This window comes from Condylura cristata, unplaced genomic scaffold (genome assembly GCF_000260355.1).
Source record: "Condylura cristata isolate star-nosed mole 26May11 unplaced genomic scaffold, ConCri1.0 scaffold00002, whole genome shotgun sequence".
In the NCBI taxonomy this organism is placed as follows: domain Eukaryota; kingdom Metazoa; phylum Chordata; class Mammalia; order Eulipotyphla; family Talpidae; genus Condylura; species Condylura cristata.
The window spans coordinates 60,227,564-60,254,776 of NW_004567103.1; the positions used below are offsets into that span (position 1 = coordinate 60,227,564).

A 27,213-nucleotide genomic window follows, 5' to 3' on the forward strand; every position below is an offset into this window, starting at 1 on the left:
CGGTATTTTTCCCTTTTCTTTCTGGCTTATTTCACTAAGCATGATCTTTTCCAGCTCCACCCATGTTGCTACAAAAGGCATGTGTTTATTTTTTTTGAAACCAAAATATTTTTAAAATTTGATCATGGCCACTTCATTTGTTCTCTTGTCTCTTCCAGAGCTTCACTTGTCTTTTTCTTTTTCATAGCAAAAATACAAGGAGGACTATGAAAATAAAGTCAAAGGCAAATGGAGTGAGACACCTTGCTTTGAAATTGCAGCTGCCAGAATGAATGCTGATAATTTCAGTGCAGTAAGTAGAGAGGGGTGGTGAATGTCCTCAGGTTGCAAGGGTGACCCTTCCTGGGATAGTTTCTGGACACTTGCTTCTAAAACTAGGAGTGATGCTGGAATATTAGAGTCCAGGAGCTTCATCTGAGATGTAGTGTTCTTATAGTAAAAGAAATCCCATAACCATGCCTTTCTTTTGAGAAAGGATATTTTTATCAGATTCTATTATTGTTGCTATAGTTTTCATAGGAAAAATATAATTTCAAAGTTGGTACATGCAAATGGTGTCCTTTTTAATTTATTCTTTGCCTGATGAACCAAAATAGTACATTTATTAAACTGATTATTTTCTCCTCAGATTTTCCTCACTAGAAAACATTCAATCCTCTGTTTCTTAAGTTTTCTGCCCTGGGCCTTCAAGAGCTATTTTTGGTCGGCTGTCTTTTAGCCTATTATAATTGCTCCAATCTCTGTAAAATTGTTAAATTTTGTGAGGGTACCATATTCTAAAATTGTGATGTGGCTATGAAAATTTTTGATTAATTCTCAAAATGAATTTTCTGTCCTCCCATGTAAGTCCCCTCTATAGTTTGTTCCCCCTACAGTTCTTCCGTGTGTTTAATATCTTACAGAGGAAGTACCAGGAAGACTTTGAAAATATGAAAGACCAGATCTACTTCATGCAGACTGAAACACCAGAGTATAAAGTGAATAAACAAGCTGGAATGACAGCTAGCAAGGTACTAGGACATTCTTTCATTCATTTATCTTCACATTCTTAGAGTGGGTGAATTTCTTCAAAGACTTTTGCTTATAATATAAAAAGGGGGTTCTTGGGGAGATACCAGATTTGAGACCAGGGGGTCTCAACCCATTTGAAGAGTACTATTAAACCAACAACAAAAATTGCTTTGGGGTAAAAATAGGGCTACCAAAGTTATTTTTCTTTAATTTTTAAAAAATATATTTTTTATTTATGCATACAGAAGTGGGGTACAGGCCAGAGGTGCAGGGTGTGAGATGATTCACCAGAGACAGAGTAGGGAGCGGAATAGGCAGATCTATGAAGTACACTGCTGAGGGGAGCAGTGGGAGAGTCAGGAGAGTCTGCTGCGCCATATGGATCACGTCCAGGGTTGCTGTGGCTAGCTTCATAGTGCTATGCTTTAACCCTCTATGCCACCAGGAAGGGCCTACCAAACTTTTAAAAACTGCTATATAAAGTCTGTACTTTAAGGGATCAATTTGTTAAAAATTGCTACACGTGAGCATTAGCAACACCCAATTCTTCAACATTTCAAAAAGGTCCTTTTGATATCCAGAAGTAGAAAGACCATAATTTCAAAAAGAACTCCTCCTCCCAAGAAAAGAATTAGCAGCTTTATATGGTATGGGCAGTGCCACACTTACTGCTAACACCCTTTTTCTGATTTCCCGATTAATGGGTGAATATACAGTCATAGACAAAACACATGAACCCATAAATATACTCATATGCTCCCTAGAGTATCTTCAGTAAATAGTTGGACTTTCTAGCATTCTAAACCATAAACTTCAAAACTAATCTTACTTGGTTCTAGTTCTGACTTTGGCACTGCTGGAATGTTCAGAGCAGGAAAATCCTGCCACTTACGAGATTACTACATGATCCAGGTACAAGGTTCGGATGATGACGGAATTGGGACAGATGATGAGAAAAATTTTGAAAGTAAAGATGTCCTGATTTACTGGTGGGGTGGATATCAGATAGGTCAGACAAGTCTTGATACAAGCAGTGAGATGGGTGTAGTTTTCTTTTATGAAGACCATGGAAGAAGTGGATACAATTTTTTTGAGGGGAAAGGAGGCTCATCTTCAGACATACCTTTTAGGCATCCACATGGAAATGTCAGTTAATTATATGAGTGAAAATTCAGGTGATCTACCTAGGAAGAATTTGACAGTCATCAACATGTGGATAGTACTTAACACCATAAGACTAGAAGCCATCAAGGGAATGAGTCTAGACAGGAAACGCTGAGGACTGAAAACTGGAATGCTTCCATGTGAGGACATCAGCATGATGAGGTGGGAGCAAAGTCAGGAGTGAGGAATATTGTGGGCAGCAAGTGAAAGGAGATGGGAGGATCACCTATGTTGAAAGTTGCTGAAGTGAATTTATCAATATATGTGAGATTCATTATGAGGAGAGAGGAATAAAAGAACGTCAATATGCTCAGCTCTTTTAAAGTATTTTCCTGAAAAGAAAAGAAGAACAAGGGGCTACTACCTCAATGGGTAAGTGGATAAAGAGGAGGAAAGAACACATCATGTATTTTTTTTTTAAAGATTTATTTATTTATTCATACAGGCCAGAGATGTGGAGGGCGAGAGGATTCACCAGAGACAGAGTAGGGAGCAGAACAGGCAGATCGACGAAGTACACTGCTGAGGGGAGCAGTGGGCGGGTCAGGAGAGGTCTGCCTCACCATGTGGATCACCTTCAGGGCAGACGGGGATCGAACTCATGCGGAAGGGGCTCAAGTTTCTTAGTACAGTGCTTTAACCCACTGCGCCACCAACGAGGGCATGAACACATCATGTTTTTACACTGATGCAGAAATTCCAGTGTAGAGATAATGATGTGATACAGTTGGAGCAGGGCGGAGTGGCTTGAGTGCTGTGCTTGAGAAGAGGAAGTGTAGGAATATGTGGTACTTAGGACAAGGTGGCTCTGCCACTAGCCCTGGTTGTTCATCCATAAACTGGAAAGGAGGCTTGGTACCCCAGAAGCAGGAGGGTAATCATGTTTGTGGAATTTTATTTCTGGTTCTTTCCATTTTTAAAGGGAACACATAATTCTATAAAAGACAAAGTCTACTCATCTCTGTCATTCCTGTAGAGATCTGTGGTGTGTACTGTGTGGACTAGAGGGGGTGGTACATCTTTGTTTCAGTCACGTCTCTCTACCTTTAGTTTTCCAAACTTTGGCTTTGCCTTATGAGGTTCTTAAATGTTAGTAGATTATGTATAGGTATAATAATGTATTACAGACATTATAGGCAGGCCTGCTCAAACACAGTTACAGATAAGACATAAAAGAGTAGATTGATTAAGCCTCTAGATTAATTTCTTCAAAAATGTGTTGGCAAAAGGCAGTTGGGGGTTAAGAGCTGTGTGAAGTTTCTGGCAAAAAAGGTCTCTGGGACAGGATATACTGCCATTATTTGTGCATCTTTCCCTCTCCCATTATTTATGTGTCTCTCTATCTTTGAGAGGAGAAGCCAGGTGTTATTCAATCTTGTGTTTGTCCCAGAGTCAGGCATAGAATTGACACCCAGTGTATATTTTTGAATGAATAAATGAATGGGAAGGAAAAGTATCCTGGAAATTATGCAGTTTTTCTGCTGCTATTATGAGTTACTATGAGTATTTTGTTTATAAAATGTCAAGCTGCCATTTCTCTGAAGAGAAAATTGATTTGTGGAACTGTGCCATAATAACATAATAAAAACAAGAACAAAAATAACCTGGAGAGTTATTTTATCACTTTATTTCACTCATACAGGTAAAATACAAAGAAGACTATGAAAAGAGTAAAGGAAAAGCAGATTATAATGTACTTCCTGCTACAGAGAACCCGCTGCTCAGGCAGCTGAAGACAGCAGGAGATGTCCTAAGTGATGTAAGTATACCCTTGTCAAAAGTGCTTTTCTAACCTGCAAGTGAGATGAAATTCCTCTCCTTCTGTAATGACTAAATGCAAATACTTTAAGGTTATGGTGTAGTTTCCCTGGAATGATATAGGCACTGGAAGGCATAAGAGCCTTTGATTATGCTGTTTGTCCATTTGGGGACCATGTGAAGTCAGTTCAATAGATTAGGAAATCCTCACATGATTATAGGCTCTGGGGTCCTGTGCCTCGGTGTGGACAAAGACATTATGAAAGAGGAGCTATGTTGTGATAGAGGGAGAAGCCTCTGCAAGAGAAGCCAAGAGAGAGTAAAACTACCTCAGCATCCTGCCCTTATTTTTTTCAAGCACATTCCTGGGAGAAGAAGGAAAATGTCCTGTATTTCATAACTTCTCTCCCCCACTTCCCCCATCTTCACCATTGTCCTCTCAGACCTTGGCCCCAGAAAGCATTGTTTGTAGAAAGCAAGGCATAGAAGATGGCTTCCTAGTCTTCACAGGGATTTCTACTTACGTAGTCACTAGAGCCTGACTAATCCATTAGACCTAAGATAGCTAACAAGTGAGAACTCAGCCTGGCATTAATAGACAGTTCAAATCTACTTTGACTATAGAAATAAAGACTGAATATATATGATCAGTTGAGTCTTTCCCTCATGTTTACATATTCAGTTTTCCCAACTTTGGGGAAAAACATATACATATGTATGATGTGAAATAGTTATCTTTCCTTTGTCCCTTGGATTGTCAGCACCATAGGAAGGTGTAGATGTGACTGAGGAGTGGGTGAATGATGTGACAGATGTGGCTGGAAACAGATTTGCCCAAATAGCTCTCTTGGGTATCAATGCATAGCACATCTCTGCTTCCAAAGTAAGTTTACCTTTATCAATCATAAAAGTGCAGGTTCAAATTCATTTTAATTCACTCATTGATAAAGACAGGACCATACACATATTAAAACAAATAGCACCATTGACCATTTCAAAATCCAAAGTGAAAAATGACAATGATTTGCTTTCTCCTTATACATTTAAAACCCAGTTTACTATTACCTCTGGAGTGAATGATACATCTCAGCAGAGTCAGTAGAGTCATGATTTGAATTGTCATATATACCTTATTTTTAAGGTATGCTGTTTGTACAATAAGGGGCTTTTAAACCTTGGTAAAAGGAGAAAGAATGTATATTTCTCAACATAAACAGATTTTTCACAAAAAGCTTGTTTAAGGAAAGAAAAAAAAAATCTCTGTTCCCAGAACATTCCTATTTGTGGTTGCACTGTCTGTGAGGAAAATGTGTATGCCTGGGAACTGAAGGCGGTAGTGCAGAAAATACATAGGAATTTCTACAACTAAGGGTTTGGCCTGAATTGGCACATTGACTTCTTGATTTGGGGGAGAATGTTAACAGCTATGGATTTACAATAATTACTAATAGAAAAGGCTTGTCATTCATGACACTCTAATGCTTGTCACTTTTTAAAGAGCGTTGACAGGCAGTATCTTTTTTTATCTTCTTTTGCTTAGTGTTTGAAAATATGAGTGTTATTATCTGTAGTAGTGACAAGAATCAACTTTCAGTGATTTCTTTTCTTTGACAGAAACTATACAAGGAAAACTATGAAAAGACAAAGGCAAGGAGCATGAATTACTGCGAGACCCCCAAGTTTCAGCTCGATACAGTTCTGCAGAACTTCAGTAGTGATGTAAGTAATCCTGTGGTCATTCTCTTTGAAAGAATGAAGAAAAGAGCCATCATTTCTCCAATATATACATGAAATGTGTTTTGTCTTTCAGACTAAATATAAAGATTCCTACTTAAAGAACATTTTGGGACATTATGTGGGCAGTTTTGAGGACCCATATCATACACACTGCATGAAAATCTCAGCTCAAAACAGTGATGTGAGTACTAAGACAATTGTTGAATTTTCCAAGTAACATTTTTTAGGATATGAATACAATGGTTACATCCTTATGTCTGATTTTTCCTTCCTAATAGAAAAACTACAAAGCAGAATATGAAGAGGACAGAGGTAAATGCTTCTTTCCCCAGACCATAACGCAAGAATATGAAACAATCAAGAAGCTAGATCAGTGTAAAGATGTAAGTCTTTAGTATGAATTTTGAATATTATTCCCTCTGTAGCATCAACTGGTCAGTCTGTTTAAAGTGTTGACATATCTACCAGTAGTAAGTGAAAGCAAGGAAGTTGTATGAAATAGAATTTATTCTGTAAGAGAAAGGGCTGTTTTTATCCATCATCATCCATATGCTTCAAGAGTTAATTCTAGCTCATTTTCCCAAAGAGAAGTTATTGGGAATCTGAAGACATGGAAAAGTTTCTTGTACAGAGGTAAGAACATCTTTCAAAGAAACTGCAGTCTAGTGAGAAAAGCAAGTGTGTTTCATTTACTGCAAACTTCTTATTTTTCTGCCTGCTTTGCCTATTGGTCAACTTGGACTGGACAGGTGATCCTGCTGAGCCTGTTTCCCTTTCTCTCCCACAGCATACATACAAAGTCCATCCAGATAAGACAAAATTCACTCAAGTTACTGACTCTCCTGTTATGGTGCAAGCCCAAGTCAATACCAAACAACTGAGTGATGTAAGTTGCTCTAAATATCCAAGAAATTATGAGAAATAACATAGCATATCTCTCCATGTAAAATCCAGTGATACCTCATTTATTAACAAAAGTTTAAGTGTTTGGAAGTATAGATACATATGTATTTTTAATCATCTAAAATAGTTTTTAATTGGTGGTTCTATAAGGGAAACTAATGTAGCTTAGTGCATTGCAAAGTACGTGTTCAGGTCAAATAAAATTGGAATACCTGCTCTATTTTGACGTAATGGGCCTAAGTAGAAGTTTTTAACCCCTCTATGCCTCTTATTTCCTTTTTATAATTTATGATTGACTTGAAGATTAAGTGAAAGGAAATATGTGCATGGGTCATTCATTTGCCTCCAAACATGTATTCTCTACATGAAATTTTTCTTAGTTTTTGGGAAATGAAATCTTTGAGTTACATTTTATCCTATGAGCACTAAGTATTAATTTCCAATTAGTTTGTGTCCACTGAAAAAAATTGCAATGAAAGTAATGTCTGAAGACTTCGATTCAATTCTGTTAGACTTCAATTAGTGTATCAACAAACCATAATGTGTATGAGGGACTATCACCCTTCCATTATATCCCTTTTTTGTTAGAAAAAATTCTGCATTTCTTGAGCACTGATAATGAAAAGGAAGCATGCGCTGTCACTCTGAATGGCCCCAGGACTACAGGGCCATTGTGATATGCACAGAGGGGAACATGTGCGAATGAGTCACCTTACACCACTGGGGTTGTACCACAGCGCTAGCTGCTGTATGTCTGGCAAACAGGATTGTCAGTAATGTGTGGTGGCCCCATCTCTTTCAATCTCAACAACTTTGTTAACTGTCACTTAACAAAATGCATTTTACATTTTTTTAATCAAAAGTATCACCCAAGATTTTGTTTATAATTTGCAACAATACTTCAGAACTAATTGGTGTTTTCTCTCCTCACCCATTTTTTAGCTAAATTACAAAGCAAAACACGAAACTGAAAAGTCCAAGTACCACATACCTCCAGATACTCCTGCCCTTTTGCAGCACAAAGTTAATGCCTATAACCTAAGCGATGTAAGTTTGTTGTACATGGTTCTGTGTTGTGCTGACAACAGTGCTTTTGTTTTTATAATTATTTCATTGAATAGATTTTCAATATGAAAGAGGGAAAGCACAGGTAATATTTATATCATATTCCTATACTCCTTCTGATGTAACTTTGAATTCATTTTATAAAGTGGGTGTAGTAATTTTGAAAGTAGCTTCATACAATCAATCTTCATATATTTTAACCAACTCTCAGAATACCACTACTCATATGTTTAATTGAAAATCTTAATGTTAGATCCTCTAATCATAAATTAACTTGCACTGCATTAATATTACTTTTCTTTTAGGATCTGATTTCTAGATGCATTTCGTTTATCCCCCAGGCCTTTATTGTCCCTTATTTCACACAATTTAATACTCATTTCTGCAGAAAGTCCTAGTAACCCTGTAGTGGGAAGGAGGGCTTCAGTTTCTTCAACAATTCTAAGAGAAAATACTCAGCTTACCTAACATCAGTGAATATCATAACAATTCATGAAATAACCTTTATTGACAACTTAGAGATAAAAATTATAAAGTATTTATATAATATGTATTGACTGTATTAATATTTATTATGAAAAGTAGATTAAGTGTAAAATATTTGTGTCACTATAAAATATTCAGTGTTAGGAGTCAAATGTTAATTTGTTGAAAAAAGAGGCTTGCTTGTGGAGAATTAAAAAGGCTTGATTGTGGAGAATTAGAAGCTTAAATTTGAGAATTATCTAAAATATGCATGTTCCCTGAAAAATGAAAACAATCCATTTAATTATACTTTAGTCATGTGATAATGTGCATATCATTTTCACTGATTCCTTTACTAAAAATTTCCTGTCCAGAATGTATACAAGCACGACTGGGAGAAGAGCAAAGCTAAGAAATTCGACATTAAAGTGGATGCCATTCCCCTGCTCGCAGCCAAGGCCAACAGCAAGATTGCTAGCGATGTGAGTATGGCCTGTTCACCTGGACAGGGAGCCTAGGAGGTATTTCTCGAAGGGTGATGTGTCATGTGTGATGTCTTTGCAGGTGATGTACAAGAAAGACTATGAGAAAAGCAAAGGGAAGATGATTGGAGCCCTGAGCATTAATGATGATCCCAAGATGCTGCACTCTCTGAAGACGGCCAAAAACCAGAGTGATGTGAGTGCTTCTGTCATCCTGTCTTGCTCTCAGATGTGAATATACTTACTGATTGCACCTTGGATGGGATGTTAGCTTCAATGAAATCTGAGATTCAGAATAACATATCAAACATGAATGCTCACTAGTAAGGCTTGGTTAACCCCTGTATATGGTAGGTAGCTCTGTACTCTCTGACACCAGAGAATATTATAAAGAATCTCTTAACCTTCTTAATGTTCTCAGGTCTATCAGTGGGCAATATATACTAGCGATAGTTTTTATTTGTATTTTTTTTTCTAGAAATGGGTTTATTATCTCTGTATGTAAAAGCATGTATTCGCTCCCTTATATGATCTAACTGAACAGTACTTTGTGAAAACACATTTAGAAAAACAAAAGACAATGAGTGAGAAAAATCTGGCTAAGACAAAATGGAAAAAACTGGATGAAACAAAATCCTCAGAGTGAAGTATTTTATTTTAAACATTTTATAAAATCTTGATATCATTTAAAAATATTTATTAAAAATAGAATTCTACACAAAATTCTTTTTATATTCATAGCAAAAGAAGACTCTGTTCTGTATCAGTCATATATATTCATGACTTTATTGAGTATGCTTTTTATTTCTATATAGGAGAATTAATAGAAATGTAAAGGAATACATGTTACATGCAATAAAGCAGAGAAACCATCTATTCCTACATTACTGATATAATGTTAAATATTAGGTCTTAGTGATAAAGGGTATTTTCCAGGAGTGTTATAAAATATGCTTTCATGGAATTCTGAGTGAACACTTTTCTAGAACTGTGTTAGTAACTAAGGTCCACCTTATACTTTTACCTCATTTTATACCAGCTCGTAAACAATTCATTTTCCTTCAAACACATTCAAGAGGAGAGGATTGTAACAAAAAGTTGCTTAGACAGCAGCATTGGTGTGCTCTGACTTATTCTGGTTGAGAAATATTGTGATAAAAATAACAAACATATCTGTGGTCATTAACACAGAAGGGAAGATGATTGGTGCCCTGAGCATTAATAATGATCCCAAGGTGCTGCACTGTCTGAAGACGGCCAAAAACCATTTATCATATTCACAGGACATAGATTATACAGGACATAACTCTCTATCATATTCACTTCACTGGTTTTCTTTTTTGCATTATGCAAATAAACACTGAAAAAATTCAGTTTTTACCTTTTGGTTAAAGTATAGCAATAGCACAAATAATTTATACTATGAGATATATTTGTCTTTGTTTGACAATTGTTGTTTGATTTTTTTGTCTTTTGACAGAGATTATACAGGGAAAACTATGAGAAGACAAAGGCAAAGAGCATGAATTACTGTGAGACTCCCAAATACCAACTTGATACTCTGCTGAAGAGCTTCAGTGAGGTTTGAAAGGCCATGATTTACCTGTAGGGATTGAAGGCTTTCCTTCTGTTGACAAATCATTTGTCACTTTGAGTTACATATGTTTTCTTTTTTTCAGGCTAAGTATAAAGATTCTTATGTACAGAATGTTTTGGGACATTACATAGGCAGCTTTGAGGACCCATATCAAATACACTGCATGAAAGTTTCAGCTCAAAACAGTGATGTAAGTTTGAAGATAATTGTTCAAACCTCACAGTGATATGGTTTGGAGTAATGACAAACATGATCTGTTTTTGTTTATTCTTATTACAGAAAAATTATAAAGCAGAATATGAAGAAGATAGAGGGAAATGCTATTTCCCTCAGACAATAACACAAGAATATGAAGCAATCAAGAAGTTAGATCAGTGTAAAGACGTAAGTCAGCTGCCCTGGATTCTTCAATAGGGTTTGGAATTCTTATGCCATCTAGTGGTAAATATAGTGGATGTTTAAGTGCTAGCGCCTCGGGTTTAAATGCTAACATCTAAACCTGAGTGGCTAGCAGGTGTTTAATTTTAAATTTTGATTTTTGGGTGAGAACTACAAAAATTACTGTAAAGAAACTTATTTATTGCAAAATAATTTCATTTTTGTAAGTTGTTGTTTTGACTTTTTTATATACACATGGTTTTGAGGAAAGGAAAGACATGGAAATTTGTGAGAGATAGGTGGTTCATTCAGTCAACAAATTTACTTGAGGGGCTAGCTTGTGTCAGATGCTCCCCTTGATGCGGGGAAAGAATTAGGTGCTAGGGTAGGCTGCCTCTTGTGAGCTGTGTATTTGAGAGAAACAGATAGGCAATAAACAAAGAACACAAAAACAAGAGATATCAGGCAATGATAGGATAATTGACATATAATATTGCTACAGAATTGAATTAGGATGACATAGGATAGAGACCAAATGGGCAGTGTAGGCTGGGTAGTCAAGGAAGGTATAAGGCAGGAATGAGGAGGGAGGCAGGGAGGGAACAGCAGGAAGAACAGCCTAAGGAGAGAGAAGTTTGGAATTTAAGGACTTGAATGTGGTGAATGAGTTAGTACCTGGAAGGAGGACAGTAATGAGAGGTAAAGTGGCAGGAAAGAAAGGTGGATTCTTTAGGGTAGGGCATTCAAGCCCAAGTACAGTTTAAATTAAATACCGTAGCCAGTGCAAAGTCATTGTGAACTTCAGCAGAGCAGGGAATTAATTTGGTGGCTGAGTTGGAGCAAGGAGACCAGTTTAGAGACTACTTCAGTAGGGAGAGATTGAGAGAGAAAGCAGGGTAAGATGTAACCATGTATCACAAAGTTTTCAGGCATAATTTCAGGAACTATATTTGTCTGGAGGCTTATATATATTTGTATGCATATGAACTGGAATAAGAAAGTATATTATGAAATTTCATTAAAAAACATCTGGTTTTCTAGCATACCTACAAAGTTCATCCAGATAAGACCAAATTCACAGCTGTTACTGATTCTCCTGTACTATTGCAAGCTCAGCTCAACACAAAGCAACGTAGTGATGTAAGTACCTTGACTTACACAAGTGTGGATGATTCATAAGCCTTGCTTCTTTGAAACAAACATTTACACATTTAATCTTCATTGACTCAGCTATCATCCCAACAAAGCCCTATTTTTAAGATTTCTTTAATAAAATTAAAAGGAAGCTGCTATATTGAATAGTAGCCCAGGAAAAATTATGTGAGACAATAACAAAAATAAAAGATATACTTCTTCAAGAAAGCACTAATTTTTAGGATCTGTCATTAGGATCTGTCAAAAGATCTAAAAAGAATGTTTATTAAAACTTCGTGCCAAGTTAAATGAAAAACAAAAGCATCCTCTTGGGTTGGTAATAAAACAAGTATTTCCTATTCATTTGCTAACTGAAAGAAAGAATACAGAAAGACATCACGCAATAATGAGAAAACAAATATAGGATGATGTTTTAGAATTAAAACAGGATCACATGAGAGAGTGATGGGTGGTGGTTTTATATTGGATGGTTAAGTTAGGCCCATCAGAATGGCGCCCTATGCCAAGATAAGAGAACAGTGGTGTTTCTCAAACGCTCATGGTCACGCAGAACCCTTAGTGACTTTTGTAAAAATGCAAATTCTTATTCAGTGGATCTGAATCTGTTCTGATTCTTTAATATGCTCTTAAATAATGTCAGTGCTTTGGTAAACCACGCTTTGAGTGTACATCCTTGTCAAGACAGGAAATTGAAGTACACTAAGTTCTCACTTAAAGTCACAGATAGTATTTTGCAAACTGACTTAAGCAAAACCATGCATAATGAAAGCAATTTTACCATAGGTTAATTGATTGAAGGCAGTGTTAAGTTCCCATAGCATATTTCTGGTAACAATAACATCACATTTCCAAATGTGAAAAAATCATTTGTATTCATTCATTTTCCAATCTACTTATTCTAGGTCAGTGTATGGTTAGCCAGCATTTATCCTGGTTTCTTAGTGACTAAAGTAGGAACTAACCCTGCACAGAACCATCCCATTGCAGGGACCGTCACACACTCACCCTCCCCATGTGCACTCAGACTGGAACACAGTGAATCCATCAGGTCTCTTTGGGATGTTAGAGGAAACGTGAATCCTGGGGGAAACCCATGCAGATAAGGGAAAAACATGCTTTTATGACCATTATAGTGAAATTTGATGAAGAAAATGGAGATTATTTCAGGATTTGCTGTATATTGCTTGTCCTATTATGCCAAGTATTTTAATGACACACTTAGCAATTACACTCATGTGCAATTATTGGGGGAAAAAAATGATGTCAGTATAATCCAGAAGTCATATAGGTTCATGTGTAACAATTTTTATCTTCATTATATTTGAGTCACAAGAAGGAACAGCAGCCTAGATACTAACACTACTGACCCAAATGAACTTGACAAGCTGCAGAGGAATAACATGCTGTATCTAGGGCCCAATCACCATGCTCTCTTCTCATTAACCTGGTTAGGTTCTGCATAAGGTGCTTATAAGCACAACTCTCTATCTTGAGCATCAACAGCTGTATTCCCTCTTTACATTCCCATCCGAAGCCTACTGTCATCTTTGTAAATATTAAATAAACTCCTATCTTTTATAAATTTAACAATATAAATATCTTTTTAACTGTGCTAGTATTTTATTAATTACTCTCATTTTTGTTAGTGCTTTGATTTCAGAATTTCATAGATTTTGAATGTTCATGCCTTTGTGGAACAGTCTAGATGTTTAAATCAGATAGTGAGTTTTATACATACATACAATGTGACAGCATTTACAAAATGACAACCTGAAATTTGCTGATGAGTGATAGTCTAGACGTTTTGTGGAACTTTGATGGGATTGACTATATCTTTGAAGCATTTTTCTAAAATGGGTAGTAATGACATAGCTATATACAATCTCTCAAGCAAATTGAAGTTCTTACCCTAAATTGTTTGGCCATTGCTACTGCTTTTCAGCTGAATTACAAAGCAAAACATGAAGGTGAGAAGTTCAAGTGCAATGTACCAGCAGATGCACCAGAGTTTATCCAACATAAAGTCAATGCCTATAATTTGAGTGATGTAAGTACCAAACCCACAAAAACCTATGTTTGCATGCATGTGTAAAGAAGAAATGTTATGTGTGTTATAACAGACTAGATTAAGAGTTATGCAAATAAACAACAATAGAGATTATTATCAGGTGATAAGTATAGCTTTTAAGATCTTAATGCTCTATTGGTAAGATTTCATTTTGCACACTGTGTTACCATTGGAAACATACTTTTCAATTACTGCTTTGCTAATTCCAAGGGTTTTAGAGATTGCTTCTTTGTAAATGTCACATTTCTTCTTTTCCAAATAGGATTCATTTTATAGTACCCTTTGCACATTAGAATAGCAGAGTCCTTAAAAAGGTCACAGGTTATTAGCAAAATTATATTTATTAGGTGGTGGGGGGAGAAGCTAGGTGATAGGTAAGTCAATAATTATACTACCATTTGGCAAATAAAGTTATAGATGAGATAATTCTATATATACAGCCATGTAACATTAAATAACAAGGACAGTTTCAGAGAAATTGTCATTAGGTGATTTCAAGATTGGACACACTCAAAGTATAAGTAAGAATACAGACCTAGGTGGTTGGCCTACTACACACTTGGGCTATATGGTGTGGTCTATTATGGCTGTTTGTGTATAGAGTCGGCCATTGAAACAGCATTGCATGATGCATGACTTAAGAAATGTTCAGTTTTAAAATCTTTTTTGGAAGAATCCATGTTAAATGTTATATTTATATTTCCTTTGTTAAAATCTTCCCATCCAGAATGTATATAAACAGGACTGGGAGAAGAGCAAAGCTAAGAAATTTGACATTAAAATGGATGCCATTCCCCTACTGGCAGCCAAGGCCAACAGCAAGATTGCTAGCGATGTGAGTATGGCCTGTTCACCTGGACAGGGAGCCTAGGAGGTATTTCTCGAAGGGGGATGTGTCATGTGTGATGTCTTTGCAGGTGATGTACAAGAAAGACTATGAGAAAAGCAAAGGGAAGATGATTGGAGCCCTGAGCATTAATGATGATCCCAAGATGCTGCACTCTCTGAAGACGGCCAAAAACCAGAGTGATGTGAGTGCTTCTGTCAATTAGTCTTGCTCTCAGATGGTAGCCTTCTCCCAGTTGCATGAGGGCAGTAGCATGTACAGGGATCCAAATCCTTGGGCTCTCTCATGTTCACTACAACCATCTACATCTACTTTGGAAGTAGAATGGTTCCACAGATTCTTGCACCTTTCTTATTTGAGGAGAGAATCACTACTTTGTACTTGATATCCATTGAATTTTGAAAAATGTAGGTGCTAATAATTATTGACTATAATTTTCACCACCTTTTAGAAAACATCACTGTATGCTGTGATTGTTTTCTAGTTGACAATCACTTTTAAAGTGCTGATTTTAAAATCATCTTTATTTTGGAAGAAAATCATGAGTCACAGATAAAAATCTCAGCATAGGGCCTCCCAGGTGGCCTATGGGGTAAGTCTCAGTGCTATCATTATGGCCTGAGTTCAACCCCCAGTCAGGGAGTTAACCTACATACAGCATAGTAGACCTCTCCTGTCTCTCCCACTGCTCCCCTTTGCAGTAAATTTCAGTAGATTTGCCTGTTCTACTCCCCACTCTGTCTCTGGTGAATCTTATCCCTTCCATAACCATACCTCTGGCCTGCACCCCAATTCTGAACAAAAAATCTCGATATAGCTATCACTGTTTTTCATTGATTTTAGCATTACTGTTGCCTTGAGGTCAAATTAAAAATTCCTTCAACTGTAAGTTTTTTAAAGAATCTGATGAAAGATTTGGAACATCTATATACAAAAACTAACTTTTTTCATGCTTAACCTTCAGAGAATTCGTGGACTTTTTTTTTTTTTTAAGATTTATTGTGCATACAGAACTGGGGTACAGGCCAGAGGCTCAGGGGCGGCGAGAGGCTTCACCATAGACAGAGTGGGTAGCAGAATAGGCAGATCGTTGAAATACACTGCTGAGGGGAGCAACAGGTGGGTCAGGAGAGGTCTGCCATGCCATGTGGTCACCTCCGGGGCAGGCCGGAATCGAACTCATGCGGAAATGGCTGAGTGCTGTGCTTTAACCCTCTGCGCCACCAGGGAGCGCCAAATTCGTGGACTTCTTAATTCTTATCTGTGAGCCATGTACCATCTTGTGATTATAATTCTTACTATAGGAAGGCAAACACCAACTATTGCAGGTTTTACTACATGCTATGGTTTTTTTTGAAATATATATATATATATATATATATATATATATATATATATATTTACATCATTCTTCATTTTTGTACATTGGATGCTTTTTCATCTTGGTTGTAATCCTCATGGAATTCCCACACCAGTTCGCTCGAGTGCCATCACCATAGTCCATTGTGCTCTTCCCACCCTTGTTTTGATCCTACTCTTCTCTATTACAGAATGTCTCTGGTTTATAGTTTAGAGACTTTTAAAAGTGGTAAGAATATTTAACAGAATTTTCAGATGCTTGTTTCATTTTAACCATGTGTTCATATCATGATCCACACGTATGCTCCTTGTTAACTCATTATTTACTACATTGTTACTTTAAACATCCCACTTGGTAATTTTCTTCAATAACTTCACTACAAATTATGTCAGTATGCAGTGCACAAATTCATAATACTACTTGTTCTCTAATTCCTTCTCCATTATAAGAACATTGTAGCTCTTTGGCCTTAGTGGGTCTTTTATCTTTGGTCCTTAGCCCACAGTAGGACCCACTGCAGCTCTAAGTACCTAATAAGTTTTCAGTAAATACTTACTGATTGATTGATGGTGATAGCCAAAAGAGATAATTAATGATGGTGCATCTCACAGAATATCCAGGCAAAATGCTAAGTGGCAGCTACAGAGCACTCATAGATTTTAAAAAGAACTTTTTAAAAACGGTGGTAGGAGGGAAGTGCACTGGACTATGGTGATGACACACAGGTGATTTGGTGATGGGAAGCCCATGGGGATTACAAGTGAGATGAAAAAATGTACAAAATAATGTAAAAATAAACTATTTTATTATAAATTAAAAAATATATGGCATACATATATATGAATGCCACCAATTTAAAAAAAAAGAACTTTTTAAAGTCAATTGACTCTGACAACATTTTATATGGGTATGTATGACCATGAATAAATAAATCAAACAATTCAGTCAAAATGTACCTCTCCTTGAACACAATATTGATACAACACTGCTTGGTCAATATTGTATTATTTCTAATAAAGACAGCTGGTCTGTATTTTTTCCATGTTTTTGCATGCCATCAGAAAGTTTCTATATTTTCACTTATCTTACAATTAGGTGAAAGTGACTACCCACAAAATATTAGAATAAAGATCACATTCCTTAAGAAAGCTAGAAGATTGGATCATTTGTCAAAGTACTGTCTTTAGAAGATTTATAATGCTCGTTTATACTTGCTAACTTGGGTTACTGTCCTTAATACTTATGTGATTATAAGAAGGCATAATGAGTTTGCAATTTTCCTAAAGTCACAGGGTCAGATTTTTTTCTCTCTGTTAAAATAACTGTTGAGTGGACATGATGAAGCTGGATTTGACCTAACTAGTACCCTGCCTACCCATTCTAAAAAATTAGTCAATAAAAGTGCTTTTTGGGACTCAGTAAGGACTGAGAACATTTGGTTTATGAGAACATTGTACATAAGGGCCAAGGTTCCTTTAATAATTTAGTTTCACAGACTTGTCTATTTTGAGATCTGATAATTACTGTAATCTTATGTTTTTTAAAAATTATTGTCAAAATTAAATTTGGATAAAAAAAGTCATTTGGGATTTTCAGAGGGCTTTATCTACTGTAAAAAGTAGAATAGTCAGCTTGAAAATTCAGTAACTAACATTTAAAGGTGATTTTAGAAAAGCCAAGAATTCACGTGTACAGCTCTGTTTAAGAAGCAACCATTTTATAACATTTGAAGTGTGAAATAATTATCACATATTTGTCAATTAAAAAGTACTTCCTTATTGGCAGTCCTAATTCTTCAAAGGTTAAATTACCTTTGTGGAAATAATACTTGTTAATGGTCCTTGAAGAACTTGCTATTTTAAAATAATCTAATACCTGACTAAAGCAGAAGCTGTAACCTATTCCTAAAGTCTGATGATTGTTTATTAATGAAAAAAAAAAAGAGAGAGATTTGAGAATATCTGTCCAGATATAAATTTTTGGGGGTGGCAGATTCAATGATGTGTAACATAAACAAATTAAAAAGAAAAACTATCCAGCTGTTCAGATATGTATCTTTAACACATATTTATGTTTAGAGAAATCTGTTTTTCCTGGAATAATCCCATGCAAAATGAATAGTAATAATGGTAATTTTCTATTTGTAGCGTGAATATCGTAAAGATTATGAAAAGTCAAAAACAATCTACACAGCACCTCTTGACATGCTCCCAGTCACTCAAGCTAAGAAATCTCAGGCAATTGTCAGTGACGTGGACTATAAGCACATCTTACACAATTACAGCTACCCGCCTGACAGCATCAACATGGACCTTGCAAAGAAGGCTTATGCGCTGCAGAGTGATGTAAGTACCCAGATTTCCCCATTCTTTCCTTACTAAGCAGAAACTGAAAAGAATTTCTAAATTGAGTGATGCTTTTGGCAATTCTCAGAGATAGCTGCATGTAACAATGGGAAATGGGAAAATTACCCTTGTGGTTCTGTAAGAGTTAGAGGCACCTGATCTAACATACACTTCATCACTGCTTCCCACTGGAAACTTATCAGCCTTGCTGAGTCTAGAATTCCCATTTGTAAATCTGGGGGAAAAAACAAAATAGTTGTTTTGGGGATGCATGTGCATGCTAATACTCAGTGTGGTGCTAGGTCTTGTGAATTCTCAATAAACATTCACTGTTATTATCACCGTTATAATATCACATTCTTCATTACCAGTATTTTTTAACATAGATTGCTACCTTGTCTGAAAATAAAGCATCATTTACAATATCTATTTTTTCTGTGACCCCAAACTTCTTTCTGTAAATTAATTTGCTGAGCTCTGCAGTTGAGCAATTTATCCTAACAACTCTCTCTCTCTCTCTCTCTCTTTTTTTTTTTTAAGATTTATTTATTTATTCATATAGAAATGGGGGATAGGCCAGAGATGCGGAGGGTGAGAGGATTCACCAGAGACAGAGAGGGTAACAGAACAGGCAGATCAACAAAGCACACTGCTGAGGGGAGCAGCAGGCGGGCCAGGAGAGGTCTGCCACGCCATGTCAATCTCTTCCTGGGCAGGCAGGGATCGAACTCATGCAGAAGTGGCTTAAGCTTCTTAGTGCTATGCTTTAACCCGCTGCGCCACCAGGGAGGGCCCAACTCTCTCTTTTTTAATGTGGCAAAATGCACATAACAAAAATTTGCCATCTTTACCTTTTAAAATCTACAGTTAGCTCAGTAGCCATTCATTATATTCACATTGAGCTTAGAGCTTTTTTATCTTGCAAAAATGAAATGCTACATCATTAAACAGCTTCCATTTCCTCCTTCCCTTTGCTGCTGACAGCCACCTTTCTACTTTCTGTTTCTGTAAGTTGGGTACTTTGTAGATCTCATAGAAACAGAATCACATGTTATTTGTCTTTTTGGGTTTGGTTTTTCACTTAGCTGATGATCTCTAGGGTCATTAGTGCTCCAGCCTTTGTCAGAATTTTCTTCTTTTTGAGGAATAATCACCATTATATGTACATACCACATTTTTTTTTTTTAATCCATGCATCTGTTAGTGAACATTTGGGTTGTTTCTACTATTTGGCTACTGTGACTCATTCTGCTATGAACATGGGTATGTAAATACCTCATTAAGAGCCTCTTTTCAATTCTTTTGAGTATATACTCAGAAGTGGAATTGCTAGATTATATGGTAAATATATTTTCAGTTTTTTAGAAACCACCATACTATATTCCACAGCAGATGTACAATTGCTAATAATTTTATGTATTAAAATTACTAATATACATTACTGCTAATAAATTGCTAATAATAATTACTACTAATAAATTACTAATAATTTTATGTATTATTATATTTAATTTTGTGACTTTTCCTAAATATATCATAAGCCTCAAAAGGGAGGAACCAAATGGTGACTTGAATTTTCATTTCAATTAAAGGTCCATGCTAAAGATTAATAATTTGAATTTTGTAAGAAAAGTATACCACCTATGGCCAGGCAAGAGTAGGTCATTATTTTAATAGCATCAAGTAACTGCCCCCAGCAGAACAAATTCTGAGTGATAAATGCTCTCCGCAAGCAACTAATAAGTGCAAATAATTTAAAGTGCATTGCTGGTCAGTGTAGACACAGTTTCACACTGATGACACATAAAAGGCATGCACACCGGGCAGTAACTGGTATCTGCCCTTATTTCTCCAGAAAATAAGGTGACTCTCAGTCTTAATTTGACCATCAAAACATCACACTTAAGCATACAACAATTTCAGTTATCCCTTGAAATACAACTTTGAATGCAACATTTGTCCTGGTTGGAATTAAAGTTCCACATATTTCCATTCTACTGGAAATAAGGGTCAAATGGAACACTTGCCAATCAGAAAAAGAGCAAAACCAAAATGATTATTAAAATCGCTCAAAAGTGGCCCTCCCTGGTGGCTCAGTGGGTTAAAGCACAGCACTAAGAATCAAAAGGTACTTCTGAATGAGTTGGATCCCGGCCTGCCCTGGAGGTGACCACATGGCGTGACAGACCTCCCCTGACCCGCCCGCTGCTCCCTCCCCTCAGCAGTGTACTTCGTTGATCTGTTGATTCTGCTCCCCACTCTGTCTCTGGTGAAGAATCTCACCCTCCGCTCTCTGGCCTGTACCCCAGTGTACCCCAGTTCTGTATGAATAAATAAATAAATCTTTTAAAAAATCACTCAAAAGGAAATGTCTAAAATAACAATGTATGGAGCGATAAAGCACTGTCAGAAATATTAAAAACATCCCATTGGGTAAAGTTTTAATGATATTGTGAACAAAGATCATACTGGGCAAAGAACTATAATCTTTCTTTTGGTGTTTTAGGTTGAATATAAGGCCGACTACAACAGCTGGATGAAAGGCTGTGGCTGGGTGCCTTTTGGGTCCTTAGAAATGGAAAAGGCGAAGAGAGCTTCAGACATCCTTAATGAGGTAAAACCAGTGTGTGTGGAAGAGAGAATGATGAATGTCTCATAAAAAACCTCCAAGCCAAGAGTTTGACTACTTCATTTACCAATAATTGTTGCTGAGGAAACAAAAATTTTGTGACATGCATGAGTTATCCAGGTAGATAAGCATACCCTCTAGGCCACTAAAATTAGTTACATTTACCATTCATGAGGGACATATTCATTAACGACTTTATTGAGTTATGATTTGTAAAACAGAAAATTCACCTATTTTAGCTGTGTATCTTCATAGCTAAATTCATATAATTGTGTCATCCCTACAACTGAATTTTAAGATTCTTTTAGTACCCAAAAAAGTTTCCTTCAAAAATCCCCATTCCCATCTTCAATTCCAAGCAAACACTGATCTGCATTCTGCTGTTTTTCTTGCAATTTCTTTTGTATCAGGAGTCTTTCATTTAGTATAATGTTTTTTGAGGTAGCTATGGACACATAGTTGTATATGTTTCTGTAATTCATTCCTTTTTCGTCTTGAGCATTATTCCTTTGTGTGGCTATGTTGCAATTTGGTTACCCCATTGGTGGACAAGCAGATTTTTCCTTAGTATTTGTGATGATGAATAATGCATCTAATGAATTGACAGACTTTTTTTCTTTTAAGTACTGTCCTCTCTATATTATTTTTGATGGCTTTGAAGTAGAATATAAATTTTTATTCAAAATAAGAAAAAGCAATGCATCCCATTGCTGTGAAGTGACTTCATCATCAAGGAGACTGGACTACAGGAAGAAGGGAACAGGTTCTGAATGAGGGTTGTCTTCACATTCAAGTTCTTTTTTGATCTTGTTTTGTGCTTTTGTTTGGTTTTGGTGAAAACAGTCTTTACCTACTCAAATCTTTGAAAATAAGATCTTCTGGGATAGTAATTTTCAGAAATTTGGAGTTGGAAAATTGATGCACACACAAAACACAGAAGTGGGCTGTATAGTGTGCACAAAGGGAGAGGAATGGGAGAATAAATGAAGAAGAATGTAGGAATAAGAGTAACTAGAATTTGCCAGCTCCAGCCTTCTGTCACCCTCCTGTCTTCCTCAACACCTTATTGATAACATGTGGATTAACTACTTTAAGGCTTACAAAACAAAAGGCCTTCCTCTCTTATTAATAATCTGTAGTTGTTGCCCTTGTTCCTCACTTCCTCCTCCCTCCTCTGGAGAACTTTACTTCAGTTGCTGATGAAGTGACAGGAAGAATGACATCCCTGAGAACTTGTTAATGTCATAGATATATATTCCATATGTCCTTATTTGCTTTTCTTAGTTCTTTGGAAGAAAACTTTGTGATACTGCTAGATTTGGCTTAGCTAAGAGTGCCCTCTTTCATGTCATAAGAAAGGAATTAAGAAAGTCAAGGTCAAGTCTGGTTCCTAAAGCTTTATTGGTCTGTATTGGTCCTGAACAGTGCAAAATTAGGCTGATGTTTTTTTTTTTTTTTTAAAGATTTATTCATCCATTCATACAGAACTGGGGTACAGGCCAGAGATGCGGAGGGTGAGAGGACACACCAGAGACAGAGCAGGGAGCAGAACAGGCAGACCGACGAAGCACACCGCTGAGGGGAGCAGCGGGCGGGCCAGGAGAGGTCCGCCACGCCACGTGGTCACCTCCGGGGCAGGCGGAGATCGAACCCATGCGGAAGTGGCTCCAGCCTCTCAGTGCAGTGCCCCAACCCGCTGCGCCACCAGGGAGGGCCCAGGCTGATGTTTTTAAAGACACTTTTGTATGATACTCATTTTCCCCCCACATCAGACAAAAATCTAGTATTTTAATATTTCAATTTAGAGAAATTCTTGAGGGTTTTGACAATTTAAACTTCAGTGAAAATAATCCTATTTTTGTTTTACCAAACAGAAAAAATACCGCCAACATCCAGACACTCTCAAGTTTACAGCAATTGAAGATGCTCCAATTACAGTGCAATCTAAAATTAACCAGGCCCAGAGGAGTGATGTAAGTATTAATCCTATTTGTATTTTAATAAATGTTAACTAACAATTATATTTGTATTCTATATGTACCAGTCATCTGTAGTTATTATTGAGACTTAATTACATGAACAACTGTGTTACTCTTCCAGATTTTCATTTTAAAAAACACATGATTCCTATGTTTATAGTAGTGAATCATTGTGCTGACTGTCGTTTCAACCACAGGTATTGCTTTCCAAGGAAAACATAAGAGGCTTTTTTTGATGACAAGAAGCACTATGACCCTATTTCTAGGAACAACCAGAAAAATAGACCATAGGCACTGCATCAAATGGAAGAGTGGTATTTTAAGTTGGAGCTAAGACAAAAAAACATATATTGTAAAAACTACCCCCAAATTCTTTCAGTCACCCACAAAGTACATATTCTGGTGTATCCTACACTATCAGTTTTTCTTATACTTGGGAAAGTCTCTGCAGGTTAACATTCTTGTCCAGTCACCTCCCTAGGCTAAGTCACCTCCACAAGGTGCCCTTACCTAAGTCCAGAAGTTCTTAGTGCATTTCTCAGTAACTTTGCCCAGGAAGATTCAGCACTAAGACAGGACCCTTGCAATGGTATCCAAACCTTAAGTACACAGATAGTTGAGGATGAACATGGCCATGGCTCAGAGAGTGTCTAATAAAAGATGACCTCTGTGCAGTGTGATTCCACTTTCAAAATATTTTCCTCCTGCATTAATGATTTCTTTCTTTATGAGTTTTTCTTTTCTTCCAGATTGCCTACAAAGCCAAAGGAGAGGAAATTCTTCACAAATACAGCCTACCAGTGGACTTGCCCCAGTTCGTTCAGGCTAAAGTTAACGCCTACAATATCAGCGAGGTATGCACGTGCGCTTGACTGCTGTTTGCCTGGTAAGACTTTACTAAGTGTAGTCTGAGTTACATGCAAATGCCATTTTTCTTTCAGAATATGTACAAAGCAGACTTGAAAGATATGAGCAAGAAGGGATATGACCTGAGAATTGATGCGATTCCCATCAAAGCTGCCAAAGCTGCCAGGCAGGCAGCAAGTGACGTAAGTCCAGCTGGTAGTCACCTGTGTGCCATCAGGAAATGTGGGTGGGTGACCTCTAGTTGGGGAGTTTATCCAAAAGTCAAAGAGCTTCTACCCTTGCTTCACTGGGTCGAAGCAAGTTTTGGTTGAAAACTATTAAGAAAGCAAATTCTGAATTTTATGGTGGTAAGAATTTCTATAACCTTTACCTACCCATTCTGATCAAACTTGTAATTTAAAATCATCACCTAATTTCTCTTGTGGAAATAAAAAAGGTCCTATTACAGATGGTGAGATTTCACCTCAAAACTTACTTAATTTATATGAATGCCTCTCTCTTTTATTCAGTCTTTATACTACATTGTTTCTACAGACTAACCCTAATAGTCAGTTATAAGGTTCCATTACAGTTAGGAATTTTGTATCTTAACTTAAATCCAGATGTGAACTGAAGTCACTTAGCTCTTTGAGAGTAAGCTGATTCAAGCCTCCACCCATTATCCTGAAGACTTCTGCAGATAGTATGTGTTTGTTATTCTGATCACTTTGGCCCCTGGTCTGCATACAGTGAATTTGCTCTGACTTCCTGGGCCCTCCTCAGCTGGTTGCCTTCTCTTACTGCCCTGCTAAGACCCTTCTTTTGGTTTCTTCTCCCCAATCCCAAGCACAATTTCAGTGGCTGTTTGAAATGAGGTTTACAGAGCACCACTGTAAATGCATTACAGTTAAATAATAAAGTCCATGTTCAAAATGCTTTGTTCCAGACTTTCTCAATTCCAGTTCTCCATGGGTGCTCCCCTCTAGCCTCCTCCAGACCCAACATAACACATAAACCTGCCCTCAAATATCTACTTTTATGCTTCCCAGTTTTTCCCCAGTGAAGCTTAGTTTTCTTACTTTATTATTCAGAGCCAATTAGTTTTAACATACAATTTTCTCTGGATCACCTTTTGAATAGACCAGAGAGTCATGGAAGTTCTACTACTATGAATATACTGTTATAACTGCTAATATTCTGTTGCGGTTATAATTTTGTTACTAATCAAATAGTCAACTACTTGTCACTGGTATGAATTACGGTAACACCTCCACCCCAGGTCCCTCTCAGGTGGGAGAAGCAACTACATGATCAATGTGTTCTAATATTTATTTTTACCAGCTTAGAATTAAAGTATGTGCAAATGAATATCTAAATGTTTAATGAAATAAAGTAATCTCTGAGAAGTTTAATACCTTCAAATATGGGCTCATTTTTCTCTAGAATTTTCATAACTAGCATTAAAAAATGCTCAACTTTATTTCCAATAGGTTCAGTACAAAAAAGATTTTGAAAAGGCCAAAGGGAAAATGGTTGGTTTTCAAAGTCTCCAAGATGATCCTAAACTGGTTCATTATATGAATGTGGCCAAGATACAATCAGAACGGGAATATAAAAAAGACTATGAGAAGACAAAAACTAAATACAACACACCCCATGATATGTTCAATGTTGTGGCAGCTAAGAAAGCTCAGGATGTTGTCAGCAATGTCAACTATAAGCATCCAATCCATCATTATACATATCTGCCTGATGCCATGGACCTGGAGTTGTCTAAAAATATGATGCAAATACAGAGTGATGTAAGTGACATTAACTCTACATAATAGTTCCCCTCAAGGTCAGAGCCTACCTTGCGCGAACCTACTGCCTACGGCACTCACCCCGCTTTTTCCCTTTTGTTATAGAATGCCTATAAGGAAGATTATAATAACTGGATGAAAGGTATTGGCTGGGTACCTATTGGCAGTCTTGATGTAGAAAAAGTTAAGAAGGCAGGTGATGCCCTGAATGAAAAGAAGTACAGGCAACATCCAGACACCCTCAAATTCACCAGCATCGTGGACTCCCCAGTTATGGTCCAGGCAAAGCAAAACACACAGCAAATCAGTGATGTGAGTATAACAAAAGAGGGGTGAAGGGGAAGGGGCATAAATAAAAGTAAATATCAGCTCAAAGATTTTATTCTTCTGAGCCAGTATCATTTACTTTAAAATTATTGTTGTATTTAATTAAGAATAGCAGTCATTTTTACTTTAGGCACTGTGAGTTTTGGTTTTCTTCCATCTTGCCTTCTACCTTCCTTTTTAAAACCCTTTATCCTCTCCCACTACCTTTGGAATACTGAGCCTTTGGATAAACTTGACATGCTACAAAAAGTTCTGCTCGACATGCACACAAACAAAATTTAAGTTGACAACTACACACTTTATTGTTGCAAACTAATCATATTCAATTTAAGGTTAAATTGATCACATTTGTTTTTCATATGTAAAATATTAGTACAAGGAAATAATGTACATGACTGTATGATTTTGCTCTTGAGATGCATCATACACAATTACTTCAGGGACTTCTAAAACCTATCTTGGTGGAGATTAGTTTGTTGTTCATCTGTCTGTCCATAAGCAATGTACATGCTCTGGCTGAAGTCATATCTAAAGGAAAGTTTGGTATAAAGGAGGGTCAAAAGCTTTCATTCATTCATTCACTAAATGAATGTTCTGAGCTCCTTCCAAGTATTATGTGCTGATGGTATAAAGCTGAAAAGAGGAGGACTAGAGGAATATAGAATATAATAAGGATTTCAGTGAGCATTAAGACAAAGGCATGGATAGAAACAGTCATTTAGGGAGAGGAATGCTACAGGAGAGGCATGTGCAGGGGAATCAGGTAATAGCTACCAGAGCTCCCCTGGCAAATAAGGGAAGAGCATATTCCTGGCCAAAAGGTATGTATTGGTGGTCAAGAAGCAGTGAATGGAAGGGTTCAGGTTTGTAACATGATCATTGAAGATCAAAAAATGCTATTTTATAGTCTGGATGTTATGGAGTAGGCAATAAGCAGTACTGAAGTTTTTTAATCCATTGAGTTCACTGTCAAATCTGAATTTTAACAGATAGCTGGTAAAAAGTGCAGAGACTAACAGAGAAGGGAGAGATTGAAGACAAAGAGATGAATTAGAAAGCTGTTAAGAAATCCAACAGAAGGCCTACTGGGATTTCAGCTAAGATAGAAGTAATGAGAAAAAAAGATGTTTAGAAGGTAGAATTAAAGAGATTCTGTTAATTCTTAGATATGATTTCCAAAAGAAGTGAGGAATTAAAGATAACTTTTGGATTCCTAGGAGAAATTATTTAGTGTTAAAGGATTTATTTAGATACCAGTCATTTCAGACTTTAGTTATGATACATACATACCAATT

The 27,213-nt window shown here is 36.7% G+C and overlaps 1 protein-coding gene across 1 annotated transcript in view; it reads left to right on the top strand.

Annotated features, from left to right (window-relative positions):
• The window catches only part of NEB (nebulin), a 183,818-nt gene that overhangs the window by 20,407 nt on the left and 136,198 nt on the right, over window positions 1-27,213 (top strand). Inside the window, exons 10-33 of the mRNA XM_004674880.2 lie at window positions 188-292; window positions 903-1,010; window positions 3,818-3,934; window positions 5,548-5,652; window positions 5,744-5,851; window positions 5,949-6,053; window positions 6,458-6,556; window positions 7,516-7,620; window positions 8,478-8,585; window positions 8,668-8,781; window positions 10,066-10,167; window positions 10,265-10,372; window positions 10,462-10,566; window positions 11,602-11,700; window positions 13,658-13,762; window positions 14,511-14,618; window positions 14,701-14,814; window positions 18,138-18,335; window positions 20,842-20,949; window positions 22,839-22,937; window positions 23,693-23,797; window positions 23,885-23,992; window positions 25,280-25,591; window positions 25,697-25,903. Of these exons, the coding sequence (XP_004674937.1) occupies window positions 188-292; window positions 903-1,010; window positions 3,818-3,934; window positions 5,548-5,652; window positions 5,744-5,851; window positions 5,949-6,053; window positions 6,458-6,556; window positions 7,516-7,620; window positions 8,478-8,585; window positions 8,668-8,781; window positions 10,066-10,167; window positions 10,265-10,372; window positions 10,462-10,566; window positions 11,602-11,700; window positions 13,658-13,762; window positions 14,511-14,618; window positions 14,701-14,814; window positions 18,138-18,335; window positions 20,842-20,949; window positions 22,839-22,937; window positions 23,693-23,797; window positions 23,885-23,992; window positions 25,280-25,591; window positions 25,697-25,903 (2,952 nt within the window). The remainder of the gene's footprint in view (window positions 1-187; window positions 293-902; window positions 1,011-3,817; window positions 3,935-5,547; window positions 5,653-5,743; window positions 5,852-5,948; window positions 6,054-6,457; window positions 6,557-7,515; window positions 7,621-8,477; window positions 8,586-8,667; window positions 8,782-10,065; window positions 10,168-10,264; window positions 10,373-10,461; window positions 10,567-11,601; window positions 11,701-13,657; window positions 13,763-14,510; window positions 14,619-14,700; window positions 14,815-18,137; window positions 18,336-20,841; window positions 20,950-22,838; window positions 22,938-23,692; window positions 23,798-23,884; window positions 23,993-25,279; window positions 25,592-25,696; window positions 25,904-27,213) is intronic.